The following is a 16528-nucleotide window of genomic DNA, read 5'->3' on the forward strand; positions in this document are numbered from 1 at the left end:
GGCCTGCCCCCACGGCCTCCAGGCTGCTCCATGGGAACGGGTCTCCAGGATGCGGGAAACTGAGGTAAGGAAAGAGCAGCGCTTGGCTGAACCCTGTCCTTGCACCCAGGGGTGCTGCTTCCCAACCTGCAGCTGGTGGATGGATGGATGGAAGGATGGAGGGAGTGATGGATGGAGGAAGGGATGGATGGATGGATGAAGGGGTGGGTGGATGGATTGACGGACGGACGGATGGATGGATGGATGGATGCATGCATGCACTGTACCCAGCAGGAACTGAATCCCTGCAGAGCATCCCTGTGCCTCTGGGGCTCAGTGCTTCCAGCTCCAGGAGAGATGCAAGGTGAGGATGGCCCCAAGCTGCCTCTGCAGCAAGGTACCGGTGGGCTCTTGGGCTCTTGGGCTCAAGCTCTTTGCAGTGCAGCAGGGTCCACACCAGTGCTCCCACCACTGTTTGGTGCTGATGGGATCTTGTTGGGGTCCCCATGTGCTGCCCAGGGGACCCCTGTCCTGAGGCTTCTTCTCTGAGGGTCAGAGCTGCTCACACCAAACCTGAGCACCCAGGACCACAAGGGGGGGACCTCTCTCTTCACTGTGAGGCCAGTGTGATGCTGAGCTCCAGCTCCCATCCTGGCACTGCCAAGTGCCACTGTCCTGCCCCTGGCCCCATTTCTGCCTGATTTCACCCCAAATCTTTCATCCCATGGCCAGAGGAGCCCTGAAGAACTGGATGGGTAGCAAACAAACCAAACTTTACTAGAATCCGAAATCCCACTGTGGTGGGGGCAGCAACAGGAAGAAGAGGGGGGAAAAGGGGGAACCAGAGTGGCACTACATGGGGAGGGTGATGAGGAGTGTGTCCCTGTAGCCGCTAAAGCCAAGTGAAGCACCCAAAAGCTGTGTGCCTGGTGCTGGGGAGGGATGGGGGGAGCCGGGGTCACTTCCCTCAGGCTTTGCTCCGTCCATCCCGCAGCACCTCAATCCTGGGGACCAGCTCTCCAAAGGTGGGTCTGGCACTGGGGATGAAGGCCCAGCAGGTCAGCATCAGTGCGTACACCTGGGGGGGGGGACACAAAGGATGCTTCCATCAGGTGGGGCACGGTGGTGCCCCCCCGAGTCCCCACCAGCCCGGGCAGGGCTCTCACCTCCTCAGGACAGCCACATGGTGCCGGGAGGCGCCGGTTGTCCTTGAGGAGCTCCAGCAAGTGGCAGATGATCTGCGCCGTCTTCTCAGTGCCCATCATGCGGAGGAACTCCTGCGGGCAGGGGGGTACCCATCGGCACAGGACTTATACCAAAGGCAACAGGGCCAGGGTCAGGCTCTCACCTCAGAGGGGCTCCTGATCTTGTTGCTGTAGGTGAAGAGCTCGTAGAGGACGACCCCGAAGCTCCAGATATCGGATGCTCGAGAGAAGACATTGTCCGACAGGGACTCGGGTGCGTACCTGCCACGGGGAGGGTGCTGAGCACCGGCTGCTATGCGACCAGCACCACAGCGTCCCTCTAGCAGCACCTCACCAGAAGACGGGGCTCTGGCCGGGCTCCCGCACCACGTAATAGTCCTTGTCCTTCGGCAGCAGTTTGGCCAGCCCAAAGTCCCCAATCTTGACATGGGTTTCACTCTCCACAAGGATGTTCCTGCTGGCCAGGTCCCGGTGCACACAGCGCTGCGCACCCAAGTACTCCATGCCCTACCCAGGATGCAGCTGCTTGCACCAACCCAGGGACTACAACCTCTTCATCCCCATCTGTCCCCACCCCACAGGGCAGGGCAGGACCCCTTTGGTCTCCATGGTCCCACCTTGCAGATCTGCCAGGCATAGAGGAGCAGAGTCCTGTGGTCCAGGCGGGGCTGGTTCTTCTGCAGGTAGTCCCGCAGGCAGCCGTTGGGCAGGTATTCCATCACCAGCCGCAGCCTGCGGCATCCTGCACCCACATCCATCACACTCCAGCTGGGATGCAGGGAAAGTATCCCTGCCCACTCCCTGCCCTGTGCTCTCACCCCGGCTGTAGCAGACCCCCCGGTACTGGACGATGAAGTCGTGCTGCAGCGAGTGCAGAATCTGGATTTCCCTCTCAAAGTCCCTCAGCTCCTTGGCCGAATCCTGCTGCAGCTTCTTCACAGCCACCAGCTCACCCGTGCTGTCACCCAGCGGGTCATAGCGGCACAGCTCCACACTCCCAAAGTTACCCTGGGGGAGATATGGGATGCCAGGGTTCCCTGATGATGGGGTCCCCATCATCTTCCCAGTGCCCTCCCATATGCCACACAGGGCACAAACTACTCAGCTTCACAGCGCAAAGCATCCCCCTACGGGCAGAGGATGTTTCATGCCCCACACGCAGGTAAGGGGGGGGGGGTGCAATTCATGCCCTAATTTTGGGACTCCCTCTGCCCCCACTCACCTTGCCCAGCAGTGAGATGTACTTGAGGTGCCGCTCCTCAAAGTATGCGGGGTCCTGGCACATGGCAAGGGGCTCGCACCCCCAGAAGCTGTCCCGCAGCAGCGCATCAGCAGGGGACAGGTCCGAGAGCAGTTCATAGTCTGGGGGAGGAGGGTGTGAGGGCCGGAGGGGAGCTCAAGCTCTGTACCCCCCTTCCCCATGTCATGGGCTCACCGGAGGTGATGAGGCTGTTGAGGTCACGGATGAGGGCGCGGAAGCAGGGCCGGCGCCAGGGCTCGTAGTCCATGCATTGCGCGATGAGAGTGGCCAGCTCAGTCCACTTGGGTGCAGGGAGCTGGAGGCTGCTTGCATAGAAATCCAGCTTCTCCAGGGGGGGAGATAAGGCTCAGGCTGGTTATGAGGTGCCAGCCCTGTGATCCCCTCAGACAGCCCCTCACTGGGCTGTGCAAACCCCTCACACTGCCCAGGAACTAGATGGTCTTAAGGTCCTTTCCAACCCAAACCATTCCGTGCTTCTACGGTCACTCAAAGGGTGAGGGATGTCAGGCTGGGGCTTGGTTACTGCTGGTCCATGCAGCACTGGACCCACAACCACCTCAACACACACTGAGGATGGGGAGAGCCCTGCAAGACCCCAGCTCTGGGTGCCATGGGTGCCCGTTGCCCCAGTGATGCCCCTTCCAGCAGAGAAATCCCAGGGTGGGACAGGCAGTGAGTGAGCAGAGCCCAGGCACAGTGGGATCGGGCAGAAGGGTTGGGATGCAGCAGCATGGGGCAGGAGGATGGGGCAGGAGAGTCAGGATGCAGTGGAATGGGGCAGGAGGATCAGGATACAGTGGGATGGTTCAAAACGGTTGGGATGGAGGGACAGGGCAGCTTCACCTTCTGGGGCTCCAGCAGGCTCACAGGCATGTTCCCACCACTGAAGATCTCCCAGAGGGTCACCCCAAAGCCCCACTTGTCCGCGGGCAGCGCCAGGTTCTTGGGGTCCAGGAGGCACTCGGGGGCCAGCCAGGGGATGCGCTCCACCAGCACTGCGAACAGGGGCCCTGCTCAGCACCCATGGGGGAGGTCTGGCACCCCCAGCCCCAGCACTTACTGTCCTTGGTCAGGATGGAGACGCTGACTCCAGGGTCATTGAGTTTGATGAAGGGGAGGCTGCCGCTGGCCACGTCCCCCTCCCGTGCCAGCAGCACCTTCTTAGCTGAGATGTTGCCATGCGTGATTTTCTTGTCCTCCTGTGGAGGGGAGAAGGATCAGGATCATCAGTGCAGCCCCAGCCCATGGGGCAGCCCCATGCATGGGGCTGAGCTGGTCCAGCCAGGGTGACCCAATGGGGATGTGTGGGAACTGTGGGGACGTGGATGCACATGGGTGTGTAGGACCTATGGGACACGGTTGCATGGATGCCGAAGGATGCAAATGCACAGGAGCTATGGGACATGGATGTGCTGGAGCTGCAGGACATGGATGCATGGATGCTGTGCGACACAGATGCATGGGTGCTGTGGGACATGGATGCATAGGAGCTGTGGGACATGGACGCATGGGTGCTGTGTGACATATGCATGGATGCTGTGGGACATGGATGCATGGGTGCTGCTAGACACGGATGCATGGTGGCTATGGGACATAGATTCATGGGTGTTGTAGGACATGGATGCATGGGAGCTGTGGGATGTGGGCCCATGAGGGCTATGGGGCATAGATGCATGGGAGCCATGGGATAAGGAAACAGGAGAGCCATCGGATAAGGACACAGGAAAGCCATGCGATAAGGACATGGGAGAGCCATGGGATGAGGACACGGGAGAGCCGTGGGATGAGAGCACGGGAGAGCTGTGGGATGAGGACACGGGAGAGCCGTGGGATGAGAGCACAGGAGAGCCATGGGATAAGGACATGGGAAAGCCACTGGATAAGGACATGGAAGAGCCATGGGATAAAGACATGAGAGAGCCATGGGATAAGGACTTGGGAGAGCTGGCCCACAGGAGCTGCAGGACACATGGATGCAACTCACCAGGTAGTTGAGGGCATACGCCAGCTGCTTGGCCACCTGCAGCTTCCAGCTCGTCGTCACCTTGCCCTCACCTTGATTCTTCTTCAGGTAGAGATCCAGCGGTCCATACCTGACGTACTCCTGCACCATGATACCTGGGGGGGACAGCACAGGCAGGTCCAGCACATTCATGTCCCCAGGCTCCTGTGCATCACCCCAGCACTCACTGTCCTTCCCAAGGCTGACGCCGTGCAGCAAGACCAGATGTTTGTGCGAGAGCTGGCTCATGATGCTGGCGGCCTCCAGGAAGGACTGGATGGGGGAGAGACTGGCTCAGGGGGGCAACATGGGGGCCTGTCCCAGTGCTGGGAGCTGGGGCTGCTGCTGCCTCACCTCAGAGCAGTTATGGTGCCTGCCATCCATCACCTTGAGCACCACCGTGGTCTGGTAGCACCCGTCCTCCCCCTGGTCCCGCTTGATGCCCTTGTAGATGTGGGTGAAGGAGCCCTGCCCCAGGCTCTCGCCCTGCAGGAGCAGGGGACGCTGGTGTAATGGGGGTCCCTGCCCATGCGCTCCATCCCACCTGTGCCTCATGTCCCCCCCCCGTACCCGCACGAGGCTCTGGGGGTCGATCTTGTGGAACATCATCTGGTTGAGGCTGCGGTGGGGGGCGCAGGGGGAGCGGGGGGGGTGGGGGCAGCTTCTGCGCACGATCAGCAGGTTCGACTTTTCTGGGGGGGAGGGGACCGGCTGTGACACACTGTGACCTCACACAGTCTGCCCTGTGACGTCACAGCCCACGCCATGATGCCACAGTCCGCCCTGTGGTGTCACACAGCTCATCTGCTGCCATCACATAGCCTCGCTCTGTGATGTCATTTGATGACATCATGCAGCCTGCCCTGTGACATCATACAACCAGCTCTGTGATGACACAGACCGCTCTGTGACACCATCCAACACCCCTCTGTGATGTCACCTGATGACATCATGCAGCCTGCCCTGTGACATCACACAACCAGCTCTGTGATGACACAGACCGCTCTGTGACACCATCCAACACCCCTCTGTGATGTCATTAACCTGCTCTGTGACACCTCGGTGGTGACACACAGCCGCATGACGTCACACAACCCATGCAGTGACATCACGCCCCAGCCCCTCCCCGGTCACCTCTGGGCTGGGGGGGGCAGCAGGCAGCCAGGCGCATGGAGGCCCCCTCCGCCTGCAGCCCCCAGCGCCCGTAGGTGCCCAGCAGCTCCCGCAGGCTGCAGAACCGCCGCGGCACCCCCGAGAGCCCCCAGCTCCCGTCCTCGTCCCTGCGGATCAGGCAGCGCTTGTAGTCCCGGCCGGAGAGCGTCTGCAGGGGGAGAGCCTGGCTCAGCGGCACAGGGACCCCGGGCACGCCGCAGGTCCCCGCTGGTGCCGGTGCTGGTGCCGCTCTCACCTCGGTGCACACGGTCAGCAGGAGGCTCTCGAAGTCCTGTGGGCTGCGGCGCAGCAGGAACAGCCCCGGGCGGCTCCCGGCCGCCTTCAGCTTGTTCACAGCGAACTCGGAGCTGCAAAAGGATCCCCCATTGCTCACCCCTACACCATGGCACTGCGGTGGGCCCAGCATCACCCAGAAGTGAGCAGGACGGGGATCGGCGTCTCCAACCCAAGTGATTTCTTCCCCCTCCCTCCACCACCCACGGGTTAGGGTTAACAAAGGAGGGGTCCCGGCACCCACCTGATGGGCCCATGGCACTGGTTCTCCAGGTCCTCCAGGAGCCGGGGGGGGGCCACCTCTTTGCAGAAGTAGTAGTGGGCATCGGCCGTCAGGCGGTAGTAGCCATCGATAAGGGCCACGAAGGAGCGTGCGTCCCGCAACGAGGGGAACTCCACCTCCTGCAGCAGGGCTGGGGGTCAGCCCCACAGCACCCCCGGCCCCTGCCCCATGGGGATCCCCCAGACCCCACCCCCATCTCACCAGCACCCGGTTGTCTGTCTTGGTGAGGGTGACAACACGGTTCTCCACAGCGACGCCGTCCCTGCTCGCCTGCTTGATGCTGATATCGGCGATGTCAGGGAAGTCACAGAAGTGCTGTCGGCTCTGAGGGACACAACCAGCGCTGGCTCCACATTCCCACCCTCATCCCACCCCCCAGGGCAGTTCCACCCGCACCTCGGAGCCACTGCAGCTCCAGGAGATGCCGTTTCCACCGGCCACATGGACGGTGATGTCTGCGGTAGAGCCGGTAGCGCGCACAAGGAAGCTCTCCTCGGCCCAGCACCGCTGCAGCCGCTCCAGGTCCAGCAGGTACTTGAGCTTCAGGCAGCACCCGTCAGGCTGGCAGCCCCCGAGCTTCCGCAGGGATTTGCTGAAGCGGTGCCGGATGCGCTTGCGGGTGAGGAAGCTGTGCTGCTGGATCTGGCACCGCAGTGCTGCCGGGATGCAGGACTTGTAGCTGCAGGGGTGGGGTGGTGAGGCAGTGGTGGGTGCCAGGCTGTCCCAATAGGTGCTGCTCCGTCCCCATGGGTGCCGGGCTGTTCCCTTGAGCTCCAGGCTGTCCCCATGAGTGCTGAGCTGTTGTTACAGGTTCTGGGCTGTCCCCACAGCCCCCAGCTCACCTGACATGGCTGAAGACCTCACTGGGGCTCTGGTGCTTCTCCTTGGCGATGCGCAGCATGTCCAGCACAGCCAGGCCCAGGCACTCCTCCTGCTCGGGCAGGCTCAGCACCATGGCCATGCGGCCCCCAATAAAGTCACTGCGGGACTGGGGAGGGCAAGGAGCTGGAGGGGGTTCCCTGTGCCAGCCCCCCCACCCTACACTTGATGTACCCCAAGCACATCACATCCTGCTCCAGGCTCTGGGTTCCTGCTGCTGCCCAGGAGGTGGCTCTGTCCTGGGGCATGCACCCCCCCATGGGACACTGTGACCCCCATATCAGCAACCTAGGGTGCCCCAGACCCAGTGTGGGATGCTCCAGATGAGGTGAGTAGGAGGACCCATGTCCCACAGGCATTGTGGTGGGTGCTGGAGGAGGAGGAGGAAGAGGAGGAGGGTGGCATGGCTCTGAGCAGTAAAGGATATTGCTGCACTGAGGTTAACACATATCACACCCCTGAGATGCCACACGGGACCTCACCTGTGGTCCCTGGTGTTGGGGACAGGGATGCCAGCCTGAAAGGTCTCACCTGGGCAAAAAGGTAATCAATGACGGGATAGTCCAGGACAGGGCTGGCCCGGTCATTCAGCAACTGGAAACGGTGGGACTGCCCCAGCCCACACCAGCTGGGGAACAGGAATCTGATGGAGAGAGCAGAGGAGGCCTCAGCGCCACATCTCCCACAGCACACAACCTCTATCAGTCATCAGAGACTCCCCAGAGAGCCATGCTGGGGCTGTACCTGATCCTGTATACCACGACCTGGCTGCAGGACTCGTTGACAGTGAAGAGGTGGTTGGGAGGGAACCAGCAGCTCAGGTCCTCGGTGGCCAGGGAGAAGAGCGGGTGGCAAATGGGCAGCACACCTGGGAACGGGAACAGTGCCACGACCCTCCCAGGGGACAGGTAGAGCCGGTACCCACAGCATCAGGAGCCGATAGGCACAGCTGGTACCCGTGGCACTGGGGCTGATGCTCACCACAGGCTTTGGCAGCGTGGACACAGAGCTCCTCGGCCGTGTACTCTCCGAAGGTGAAGGTGAGGACACCAGCAGCACCAGGGGGCATGCGGTGGTACAGGTACACTTGGAGGGTGCCAGTCTCAGTAGAGGAGAGGCTGCAGGAGCGCTCCCCAATCAGGGGGGTCTCCTCACCCAGCGGGGCCATGGTGGAGGCTGCAAGGACAGGGGGAGCTCAGCTGTGAACCTCACCCCCTTCCCCATCAATTTCCCTTTGCATCCTCCCTGAAATCAAACCCAACCACTGCACCTGCAGCACCTCCATTGCTGGGGTCAGCCTGTCCTGGTGAGGATGAAGGGGAAACTGAGGCACGCAGCCTGTTTCACAGGCATGGGGATAACCCCACCACCCCCTGCTGCTCTCTTTGTCCCCATGCCCTGAATCGCCCCAGGAATGGGCAGAGAGGACTCAGCTTCATCTGTGTGCTCGGGCGGGCTGGATGGACCTCATGAAGCCCCCTGGGCTGGTACGGTACCTGCTCCTGAGTGCTCTGGCCCTGAGGAATGGGTCCGGGTCCAGGCTGTGCCGCTGGATCAGGGCTCCTGGACTGGGATTCTGGGGTCAGGGTTCCTGGGTCGGGGTCCTGGTCAGGGTCCTGGTCAGGGTTCTGGGGCTGTGTAAGTGGCTGCTCAGAGCCTATGAGGAAAGGAGAGAGTCAAAACTCCCCTTGGTGACTTCCTTCCTGCCCACAGCCTCCTCACAGGCAGCTTCCTGGCAAGGGGGGGCAGTTTGGGGTGCGGGGCAGAAAGGAGCTACCGCAGCTTGCAGGGACCAGCCAGGGGGTGAAGGGGCAGGAAATGGGGCACCCCACCTGGTGCTGGGCACCCCACTGGGCACCCCAGTGGACCCAGCTCTTTGCTGGTCCTACCGCAGCATCCGGTGCTGTGGATACCACAGGGGTGGGCAGTGCTCTGCCAGGAGCCCCATCCTGTCCCACCCCACTGTGCAGGGTAAGGGACTAGGTGCTTCCTGCCACCCACTGCACCCCATTGCTGGGACCCTCCCTGTTCCACTCAGCCCCACTGAGATGGGCTCAGCCCCTTCACCCCAGTAGTGGCCCCGTGCTGCTGCTGGTGCTGTTGTGCCTTTTGGGTCACCATGGGGCTGGTGCATGCCTGGTCCCCGTGCCGTGCAGCATCGCACGTACCCACTGACGGATGTGGCTGGGCCCAGCAGCCACCACTTGCTGTTTTTCTCTCTTCTGCTGCTCTAACCAGCTCAGCAAGGAGGCAAAGCCAAGGGCGAGGAGGGAAGGGGGTCCCTGGGGACACAGGCTGGGGACAAGGCCACCAGCTGGGGTCAAACCCCGGGGGCCAGGGCCTCTCCTCTGCCTCAGTGCTCAGTGATGCCCTGCGGTGGCTCTGTTCCCACACTGGGGCTCACGCCCGGTCCCAGCCGCAGGCTTATCCCCAGGGCTCAGCCCAAAGTGGGGAAATCCCTGTGGGACAAAACCTGTCCAGGTGCCGGGCGGGACAAAGCAGCTTTTGTGCCAGGGAACGAGGAAGCCGGGCGGCCCCACGCCTGACGACACATATCCCATTAACCGACTCCATCCCTGCGCTCCCCCAGGCTCAGCGGCTGCGGTACGGGGCGCCGGGAGTTAACCGGGGTTATGGACGCGGCCCCCCGACGCTCCAAGGTTCCCTCCCCGACGGCCTGAACCTGCCCCCGGCGCCCGCCCCGCTGCTGCAGGAGCCCGAGGTGCAGCCGGCCCCTCGCCACGGCCGCGGACACCACAGCAGCGACCCAGCGGGACCCCCGGCAGCGCCCGCTCCCCCCCGGCTGCGCGGATCCGGGTCCCTGCTCGGCTCTGGGTAAAGGTTTAGTTTGGGTTTGTTTTGTCCCTGGGGCTGGAGATAACCCGGCTGCTGCCTGCGGCTCTGCTGCTCCCTGCTTGAGCCTCCGCGTCCTTCGGGTGAGGGAGCCGTGAGGCCGGTGCCTGGAGTGCGCTGGAGCTGCTGGACCAGGCGCTGCTGTTCTCCTCTCCTGCATGCTCTGCCAAGGGAGGTACCCAGGGCAATTCCTGTGCTGAGCTCGGGAGTCTGGGCTCTGCAGCCAAACACCCACCCGGCTGCTCAGCACAGACCTGACCTGGGACAGGGACCGGGTGGGCTGAGATGGGAAAGGGTGGCAAACGTGCCTTCCACTGCATGCTTGGTCCTTTCTGAGTGCTGCTCAATAACTACATGGAGTTTTCTCCCCCTCCAGTTTCACTGCCCTCGGATGCACCAGTGCTGCTGTGGCATAGCCTAGCTGTGCATGCTGTGTCTCTGTGCCGTGTCCCTGTGCTGTGTCCCTGAGCCGTGTGTGCTGTCCCTGTGCTGTGTGTGCTGTGTGTGCTGTGTGTGCTGTGTCCCTGTGCTGTGTGTGCTGTGTGTGCCGTGTCCCTGTGCTGTGTGTGCTGTGTGTGCTGTGTCCCTGTGCTGTGTGTGCTGTGTGTGCTGTGTGTGCTGTGTGTGCCGTGTCCCTGTGCTGTGTGTGCTGTGTGTGCTGTGTCCCTGTGCTGTGTGTGCTGTCCCTGTGCCGTGTCCCTGTGCTGTGTGTGCTGTGTGTGCTGTGTCCCTGTGCCGTGTTCCCGTGCCGTGTCCCTGTGCTGTGTGTGCTGTGTCCCTGTGCTGTCCCTGTGCTGTGTGTGCTGTCCCTGTGCCGTGTCCCTGTGCTGTGTGTGCTGTGTCCCTGTGCTGTGTGTGCTGTCCCTGTGCCGTGTCCCTGTGTTGTGTGTGCTGTGTCCCTGTGCTGTGTGTGCTGTCCCTGTGCTGTGTCCCTGTGTTGTGTGTGCTGTGTGTGCTCTGTGTGCTGTGTGCTGTGTGTGCCGTGTCCCTGTGCTGTGTGTGCTGTGTGTGCTGTGTGTGCCGTGTCCCTGTGCCGTGTCCCTGTGCTGTGTGTGCTGTGTGTGCCGTGTCCCTGTGCTGTGTGTGCTGTGTGTGCTGTGTGTGCTGTGTGTGCCGTGTCCCTGTGCTGTGTCCCTGTGCTGTGTGTGCCGTGTCCCTGTGCTGTGTGTGCTGTGTCCCTGTGCTGTGTCCCTGGCTGGGGTCTCTCCCCCTGCAGCCGCCACGCTGGCACCGTCAGGGAGCCTGGAGCTGTGGGTGCCAGAGCGTCTCACCTTCAGCCTCTGGGACTACGGGGTGTTCGCCCTGATGCTGCTGGTGTCCACCGGGATCGGGCTGTTCCACGGCCTCGCCAGGGGTGGCCAGAAGACATCGGAGGATTTCTTCACGGGGGGCCGGCGCATGTCAGCACTGCCCGTGGGGCTCTCGCTCTCCGCCAGCTTCATGTCAGCCATCCAAGTGCTGGGGGTGCCGGCCGAGGTGCACCGGTACGGAGCCAAGTTCCTCTGGATGTGCCTGGGGCAGCTCCTCAACACACTGCTCACTGCAAAGCTCTTCCTCCCTGTCTTCTACCGCCTGGGGCTCACCAGCACCTATGAGGTGGGCACAGCAAGGTGGAGGGGCACAGGGATGCACCCAGCCCCTGGGATGGACCCATCACCGTCCCTTCTCCTTGTCCCCAGTACCTGGAGCGGCGCTTCAGCAGGAGTGTGCGGCTCTGCGGGACCCTGCAGTACGTGATGGCCACGGTGCGTGTCCACGGTGCATGGGTGGGATGGTGACAGTGGGGCATGGCACATGGTAGGGACTCGGATCCGGCTGTGCTGGTGCTGTCCCGAGTCCCCCAGGAAGCCTTTACATTCCTGAGCTCTTGTTTTCTGTGGCTCAAAGCAAATAGACCCCAGCAGGAGCTGTGTTTGAAATGAAAACCTCAGTGTTTTCTCAGCACCACCATGCTCCATCCCCATCCCCATGGTGCCAGTGGGATGCAGCGCTGACCCTCCTCTTCCCACAGATGCTGTACACAGGGATCGTCATCTATGCCCCAGCCCTGATCCTTAACCAAGGTGTGATCCCCTTCATGTCCCCATCCCTGCACTGGGGACATCTCAGCCTTGTCTTTGCACCCCAGGGCTCTGCTCAGCACCTTCTCTTCTCCTCCAGTGACCGGCCTGGACATCTGGGCGTCCCTGCTCTCCACCGGAGCCATCTGCACCTTCTACACCACCATAGTGAGGGAGGGAGTGGAGGGCCCTGGGGGAGCCTTTGTTCCCTGGGGTCACTATAGCTCTGTCTTGTGCAGGGTGGGATGAAGGCTGTCGTCTGGACAGACGTCTTCCAGGTCTTCGTGATGCTCTCTGGCTTCCTCGCCATCATCATCCGAGGGGTGCTGCTGGTGGGGGGCCCCACCATGGTGCTGGCCATTGCTTCCAATGGCTCCAGGGTGAACCTGGCAGAGTGAGTCCCCCCCAGCCTGTGGGGTGCCGGGGTGTGAGTGGGGGCCAGCGCCAGCCCCAGCTCACCCCAAATCCCGGTGCCCAGCTTCAACCCCGACCCACGGAGCCGGTACACGGTGTGGACCTTCCTGGTGGGAGGCACGCTGGTCTGGCTGTCCATGTACGGTGTCAACCAGGCCCAGGTCCAGCGCTATGTGGCCTGCAGGACCGAGAGGGAGGCCAGGATGTGAGTCCATGGGGATGCAGGGATGGGCTGGATCCTGCTCTGCATGGGATAGTGCATGGTGGCAAGGGGCTGCTCTGAGTGAGGGTGATGGCTGCAATGGCCACATCCAGCCTGTCCACTCAGGAAGCCCAGTGCCTGAATCCCTGTATGGCCCTTGCAACCCTGCATGGACCCTGCATGAACCTTATACCCTTGTGTGGACCTGACAAGCTTGCATTGACCCTGCACCCCTGCATTGCCCTTGTGTGACTGCATGGCCCGTGCACCCTTGCATGGACCCCACATGCTGCAGGTCTCCTCTCAGTGAGGTTTCTCCCTCCCCCTGCTCACAGGGCACTGCTGGTCAATCAAGTGGGGCTCTTCTGCATCGTCTCCAGTGCAGTGGCCTGTGGCCTTGTGATGTTTGCACTCTACAAGGACTGCGATCCCCTCCTTGCTGGCTACATCTCAGCCCCCGACCAGGTACCAGCTCTGCCCTCTTGAGCTGCACATGGAGGGCAGCGAAGTGGAAGGGTGAAAGGGACAGACCCAGGGACTGGGTGAAAGGGACTGCCCCCTCAATGCAACCTCTTCCCTCATAGTACATGCCCTACCTGGTGCTTGACATCTTCAAGACAACCCCAGGGGTGCCCGGGCTGTTCCTGGCCTGTGCCTACAGTGGGACTCTGAGGTGAGGATGGGGCACCTCTCTCCCCAAGGGGACCCCAAAGCTTCCTGTGGGAAGGGGCTCCTGCTGGCTGCTGGGGCTGAGCACTGCCCGCCCCACAGCACGGCCTCCACCAGCATCAACGCCATGGCCGCCGTCACTGTCGAGGACCTCATCAAGCCCAGGCTGCCTGCGCTGGCACCGCGGCGGCTGACCCTTATCTCCAAGGGGCTGTGTGAGTGCTGCCAGGCTGTGCCACCTGCACCGCACTGCTTTGTGCCATACCGTGGTGTACATCATGGTGCCATGCTACCTTATCCCGTGCCATGCCATGCTGTGCTGCCCTGAGCTGTGCTGTGCCATGTCATTCCGCACTGTCATGCCATGCCATGCTACCACTGTCCTGTACTGCACCGCACTGGTTTGTGCTATGCCATGGTGCCACACCATGGTACCATGCTATGCAATGTCATGCTGTGCCATTCCATGGTGCCATGCTATGCAATGCCATGCTGTGCCATTCCATACCATGTCATGCTGTGTAATGCCATGCTGCTTCGTGCTGTGCCATGTCATGCCATGCTGTGCATGCCAGCGGTGCTGAGCTGCCCCCTCTCCCCACAGCGCTCATCTATGGCACCTCGTGCATCACGGTGGCTGCTCTGGCCTCGCTGCTGGGGGGGGGTGTGCTGCAGGTGAGCCTTGCAGAGCAGAACCACGTCCAGCTAAGAGCCCCCTGCCCTGGCCACGCGCCACCGGCTGCCCAAGAGCCCTGGAGCTGGCCAGGGCCTGGGGCACAGCCAAGCGCCCTACTTCTCCTCCTTGTCCTCGCCATCATCATCCTCCTTCTCCTCTTTTTCTTCCTCTTCCTCCTCCTCCCTCTTCCCACCCTCCTCATTCTCCTCCTCCCTCCTTTTCCTCCTGTTTCTTCTCTTTGTTTTCCTCTTTCTCCTTCTCCTCCTTTCTCCTCCTCCTCTTCCTCCTTTTTCTCCTGTTTGTCCTCCTTGTGTGTGACGGCACCGTTTTGTTCCCTGTGACGTCACACTGCTTTTTTGATGTCACACTCCTCTCCTCCGCCTCCTTCTTTTCCTTTTCCTCTTCCTCCTTCTCTACTTCATCGTCGTCATCCTCCCACTCCTCCTCCTCCCCCTCACCACCCTCCACCTGGGGCACTGGGGCCTTGTTCTCACCCCCCTTTCAGGGCTCCTTCACAGTCATGGGGGTGATCAGCGGCCCGCTGCTGGGTGCCTTCATCCTGGGCATGTTCCTGCCCATGTGCTCTACAGCCGTGAGTGTTGGTTGGGGTTTCCTGAGGGTCCCGCTGCCCCCCGCTCCGGGCCGTGCGGACCCTCCTGCTCTGCGCAGGGCGTGATGGGGGGCCTGGCCGTTGGCCTGGCCCTCTCCTTGTGGGTGGCCGTGGGGGGCACCCTGTACCCCCCCAGCGCTGCGACCATGGGGGTGCTGCCAGCCTCCGGAGCCCTCTGCCCCCTCTACAACCGCACCGCTGGCACCAACAGCACCTTGGTGCTGGGACCGCTGCTCCCCCCCGAGGAACCCACGGCGCCAGCACGGTGAGTGGGGGGCTTGGGGGGAGGCTTCCTCTGATGTCACTTTGTGCCCTTTGCTTTTCCTGCTCACTGTGACGTCACACCTCTCTGTTCACTGTGACTGCACACCACTTTACATGCTCTCTGTGACGTCACACCATGCTGTTCCTTGTGACATCACACTCCTGTCCCTGTTCACTGTGACATCACACCGTGCTGTTCCTTGTGACATCACACTCCTGTCCCTGTTCTCTGTGACATCACACCGTGCTGTTCCTTGTGACATCACACTCCTGTCCCTGTTCTCTGTGACATCACACTGCTCTCCTTGTGACATCACACTCCTGTCCCTGTTCTCTGTGACATCACACTGTGCTGTTCCTTGTGACATCACACTCCTGTCCCTGTTCTCTGTGATGTCACATGGCTGCCTCTGCTGCTCCCTCACAGCCCAGCCATCGTCGCTGACTTCTATGCCATCTCCTACCTGTACTATGGGGCACTGGGGACCCTCACCACAGTGGTGGCCGGGGTCCTGCTCAGCTCCGTGTCAGGTGAGAGTCGGGCCAGACAGGGACATCACCCAGCATCACGGGGGTCAATGTGTCCTCCCCACACAGCCCCTCCCTATAGCACCTCCTTTCTGGCAGGGCCGAGCAAGCGGACACGCCTGCCCCCGGGCGTGCTGTGGTGGGACATCACGAAACAGACGTCCTCAGTGGCCCCCACAGGCAGCAGAACCCCGGGGGAAGAGGCCCTGGGCAAGGCTGAAGCCCCTCAGGTGCTACTGGAGGGGGATGGCAGCACCCCCTGGAGCCCTCCCGAGCCTAGCACCACCACTGACCTCCTGCTGCAGGAGACCCACGTGTAGGGTGTGGGGCAGGGGGATCACAGGGGTAGGATAACACAGGATAGAGTGTCCAATAAAGGAAGAGCTGTTTCAGGAGGAGCCCATCCTTGGGGGGCTGCAGGAAACCAGGGAGCAGCTGCTGCCTCTATGGGGATGGGGGGGCAATGTGAGCAGTGGGGGGGCAATAAGGGCAAGAGGAGGTAATGGGGGACAATGGGGGAATGGGGGAAGTGGGGGCTAGTGGGGGCAATAGGAGTCAATGGCGGGCAATGGGGTACAATGGGAGCAGTGGGGGGCGGGCCCTGCTCTGCTAAGCCACGCCCTACGCTGATAACAATTGGCAGCGCCCCGCCAAGCCCCGCCCATCGTGCGACAACCCGCCCCGCCTAGCCCCACCCACCGCCGCCGCAGGAGCCGCTCGGAGGGTGGCGCCATCTTTGTGCCGGGCAGAGCCGGCGGCGGTCGACGGACGGGCTCTTTCCCCGCCTTCACGCCGCGCTGTGGGCGCTGCCGCTCCGTCTGTGCCGCCCGGGCCCTGACGCCCCCGGGCCTTGTCTAGAAGGGACGGCGCCCTCAGCAAAGATGGCGGCGGCGACGTGATGCTCCCCCCCCCCCCCCCAAGGAACCGCTGGCGCCGCTCGCCCCGCCCCGCCCCTCCCGCGGGAGCGACAGCGCGCGGCGGTGACGTTGCACACGCGCGACGGCCGGAGCCGGCGAGGCCAGGGTAGGAGGGGTCCCGGGCGGCGGGGCTAGGCCAGGCCTCGCCTTGGGGCCGGTGTGAGGGGCTGGGCAAGGCCGGGGATGCGGAGGGGGAGAGGGGGAGAGGGGAGGTCGAGGGGAGCCCTGAGGGAGGGCTGGGAGCGGGGCTGAGGGGAGAGGGGAAAGGGGAAGGGCCGCA

At 62.4% G+C, this 16528-nt stretch overlaps 2 protein-coding genes across 3 annotated transcripts; one reads left to right on the forward strand and one right to left on the reverse strand.

Moving 5' to 3' along the window:
• Positions 1-731: 731 nt before the first annotated feature.
• On the reverse strand, positions 732-9102 carry JAK3 (Janus kinase 3). Of its 2 annotated transcripts, XM_061371094.1 has the most exons (24): positions 8552-9102; positions 8037-8231; positions 7800-7923; positions 7587-7698; positions 7019-7164; positions 6573-6855; positions 6378-6500; positions 6138-6295; positions 5856-5967; positions 5582-5768; positions 5018-5139; positions 4802-4933; positions 4636-4720; positions 4430-4563; positions 3506-3644; positions 3289-3440; positions 2620-2770; positions 2407-2546; positions 2003-2192; positions 1802-1926; positions 1519-1691; positions 1328-1445; positions 1146-1256; positions 732-1057 (listed from the first exon to the last, which is right to left on the reverse strand). In XM_061371094.1, the coding sequence occupies exons 2-24, from the start codon at positions 8221-8223 to the stop codon at positions 947-949; spliced, it is 3315 nt and encodes a 1104-aa protein (XP_061227078.1). In that variant the 5' UTR covers positions 8224-8231; positions 8552-9102; the 3' UTR covers positions 732-946. The 2 variants fall into 2 exon arrangements, with proteins under 2 accessions (XP_061227078.1, XP_061226267.1); XM_061370283.1 differs by having other exon boundaries at positions 4430-4720.
• SLC5A5 (solute carrier family 5 member 5) lies at positions 8516-15723 on the forward strand. The gene is made up of 16 exons (XM_061366707.1): positions 8516-8542; positions 9646-9890; positions 11015-11504; positions 11588-11653; positions 11920-11971; positions 12069-12136; positions 12208-12362; positions 12447-12587; positions 12920-13049; positions 13169-13257; positions 13356-13468; positions 13858-13928; positions 14435-14521; positions 14599-14804; positions 15231-15334; positions 15431-15723. Exons 1-16 carry the CDS (start codon positions 8516-8518, stop codon positions 15649-15651), a joined length of 2265 nt encoding a protein of 754 aa, XP_061222691.1. The 3' UTR covers positions 15652-15723.
• The last annotated feature ends 805 nt before the right edge of the window (positions 15724-16528 follow it).

The sequence above is a fragment of the Neopsephotus bourkii genome, unplaced genomic scaffold (assembly GCF_033783945.1).
Source record: "Neopsephotus bourkii isolate Nb327-2 ecotype Australia unplaced genomic scaffold, CSIRO-AGI_Nbou_v1 NB_2, whole genome shotgun sequence".
Lineage (NCBI taxonomy): Eukaryota > Metazoa > Chordata > Aves > Psittaciformes > Psittacidae > Neopsephotus > Neopsephotus bourkii.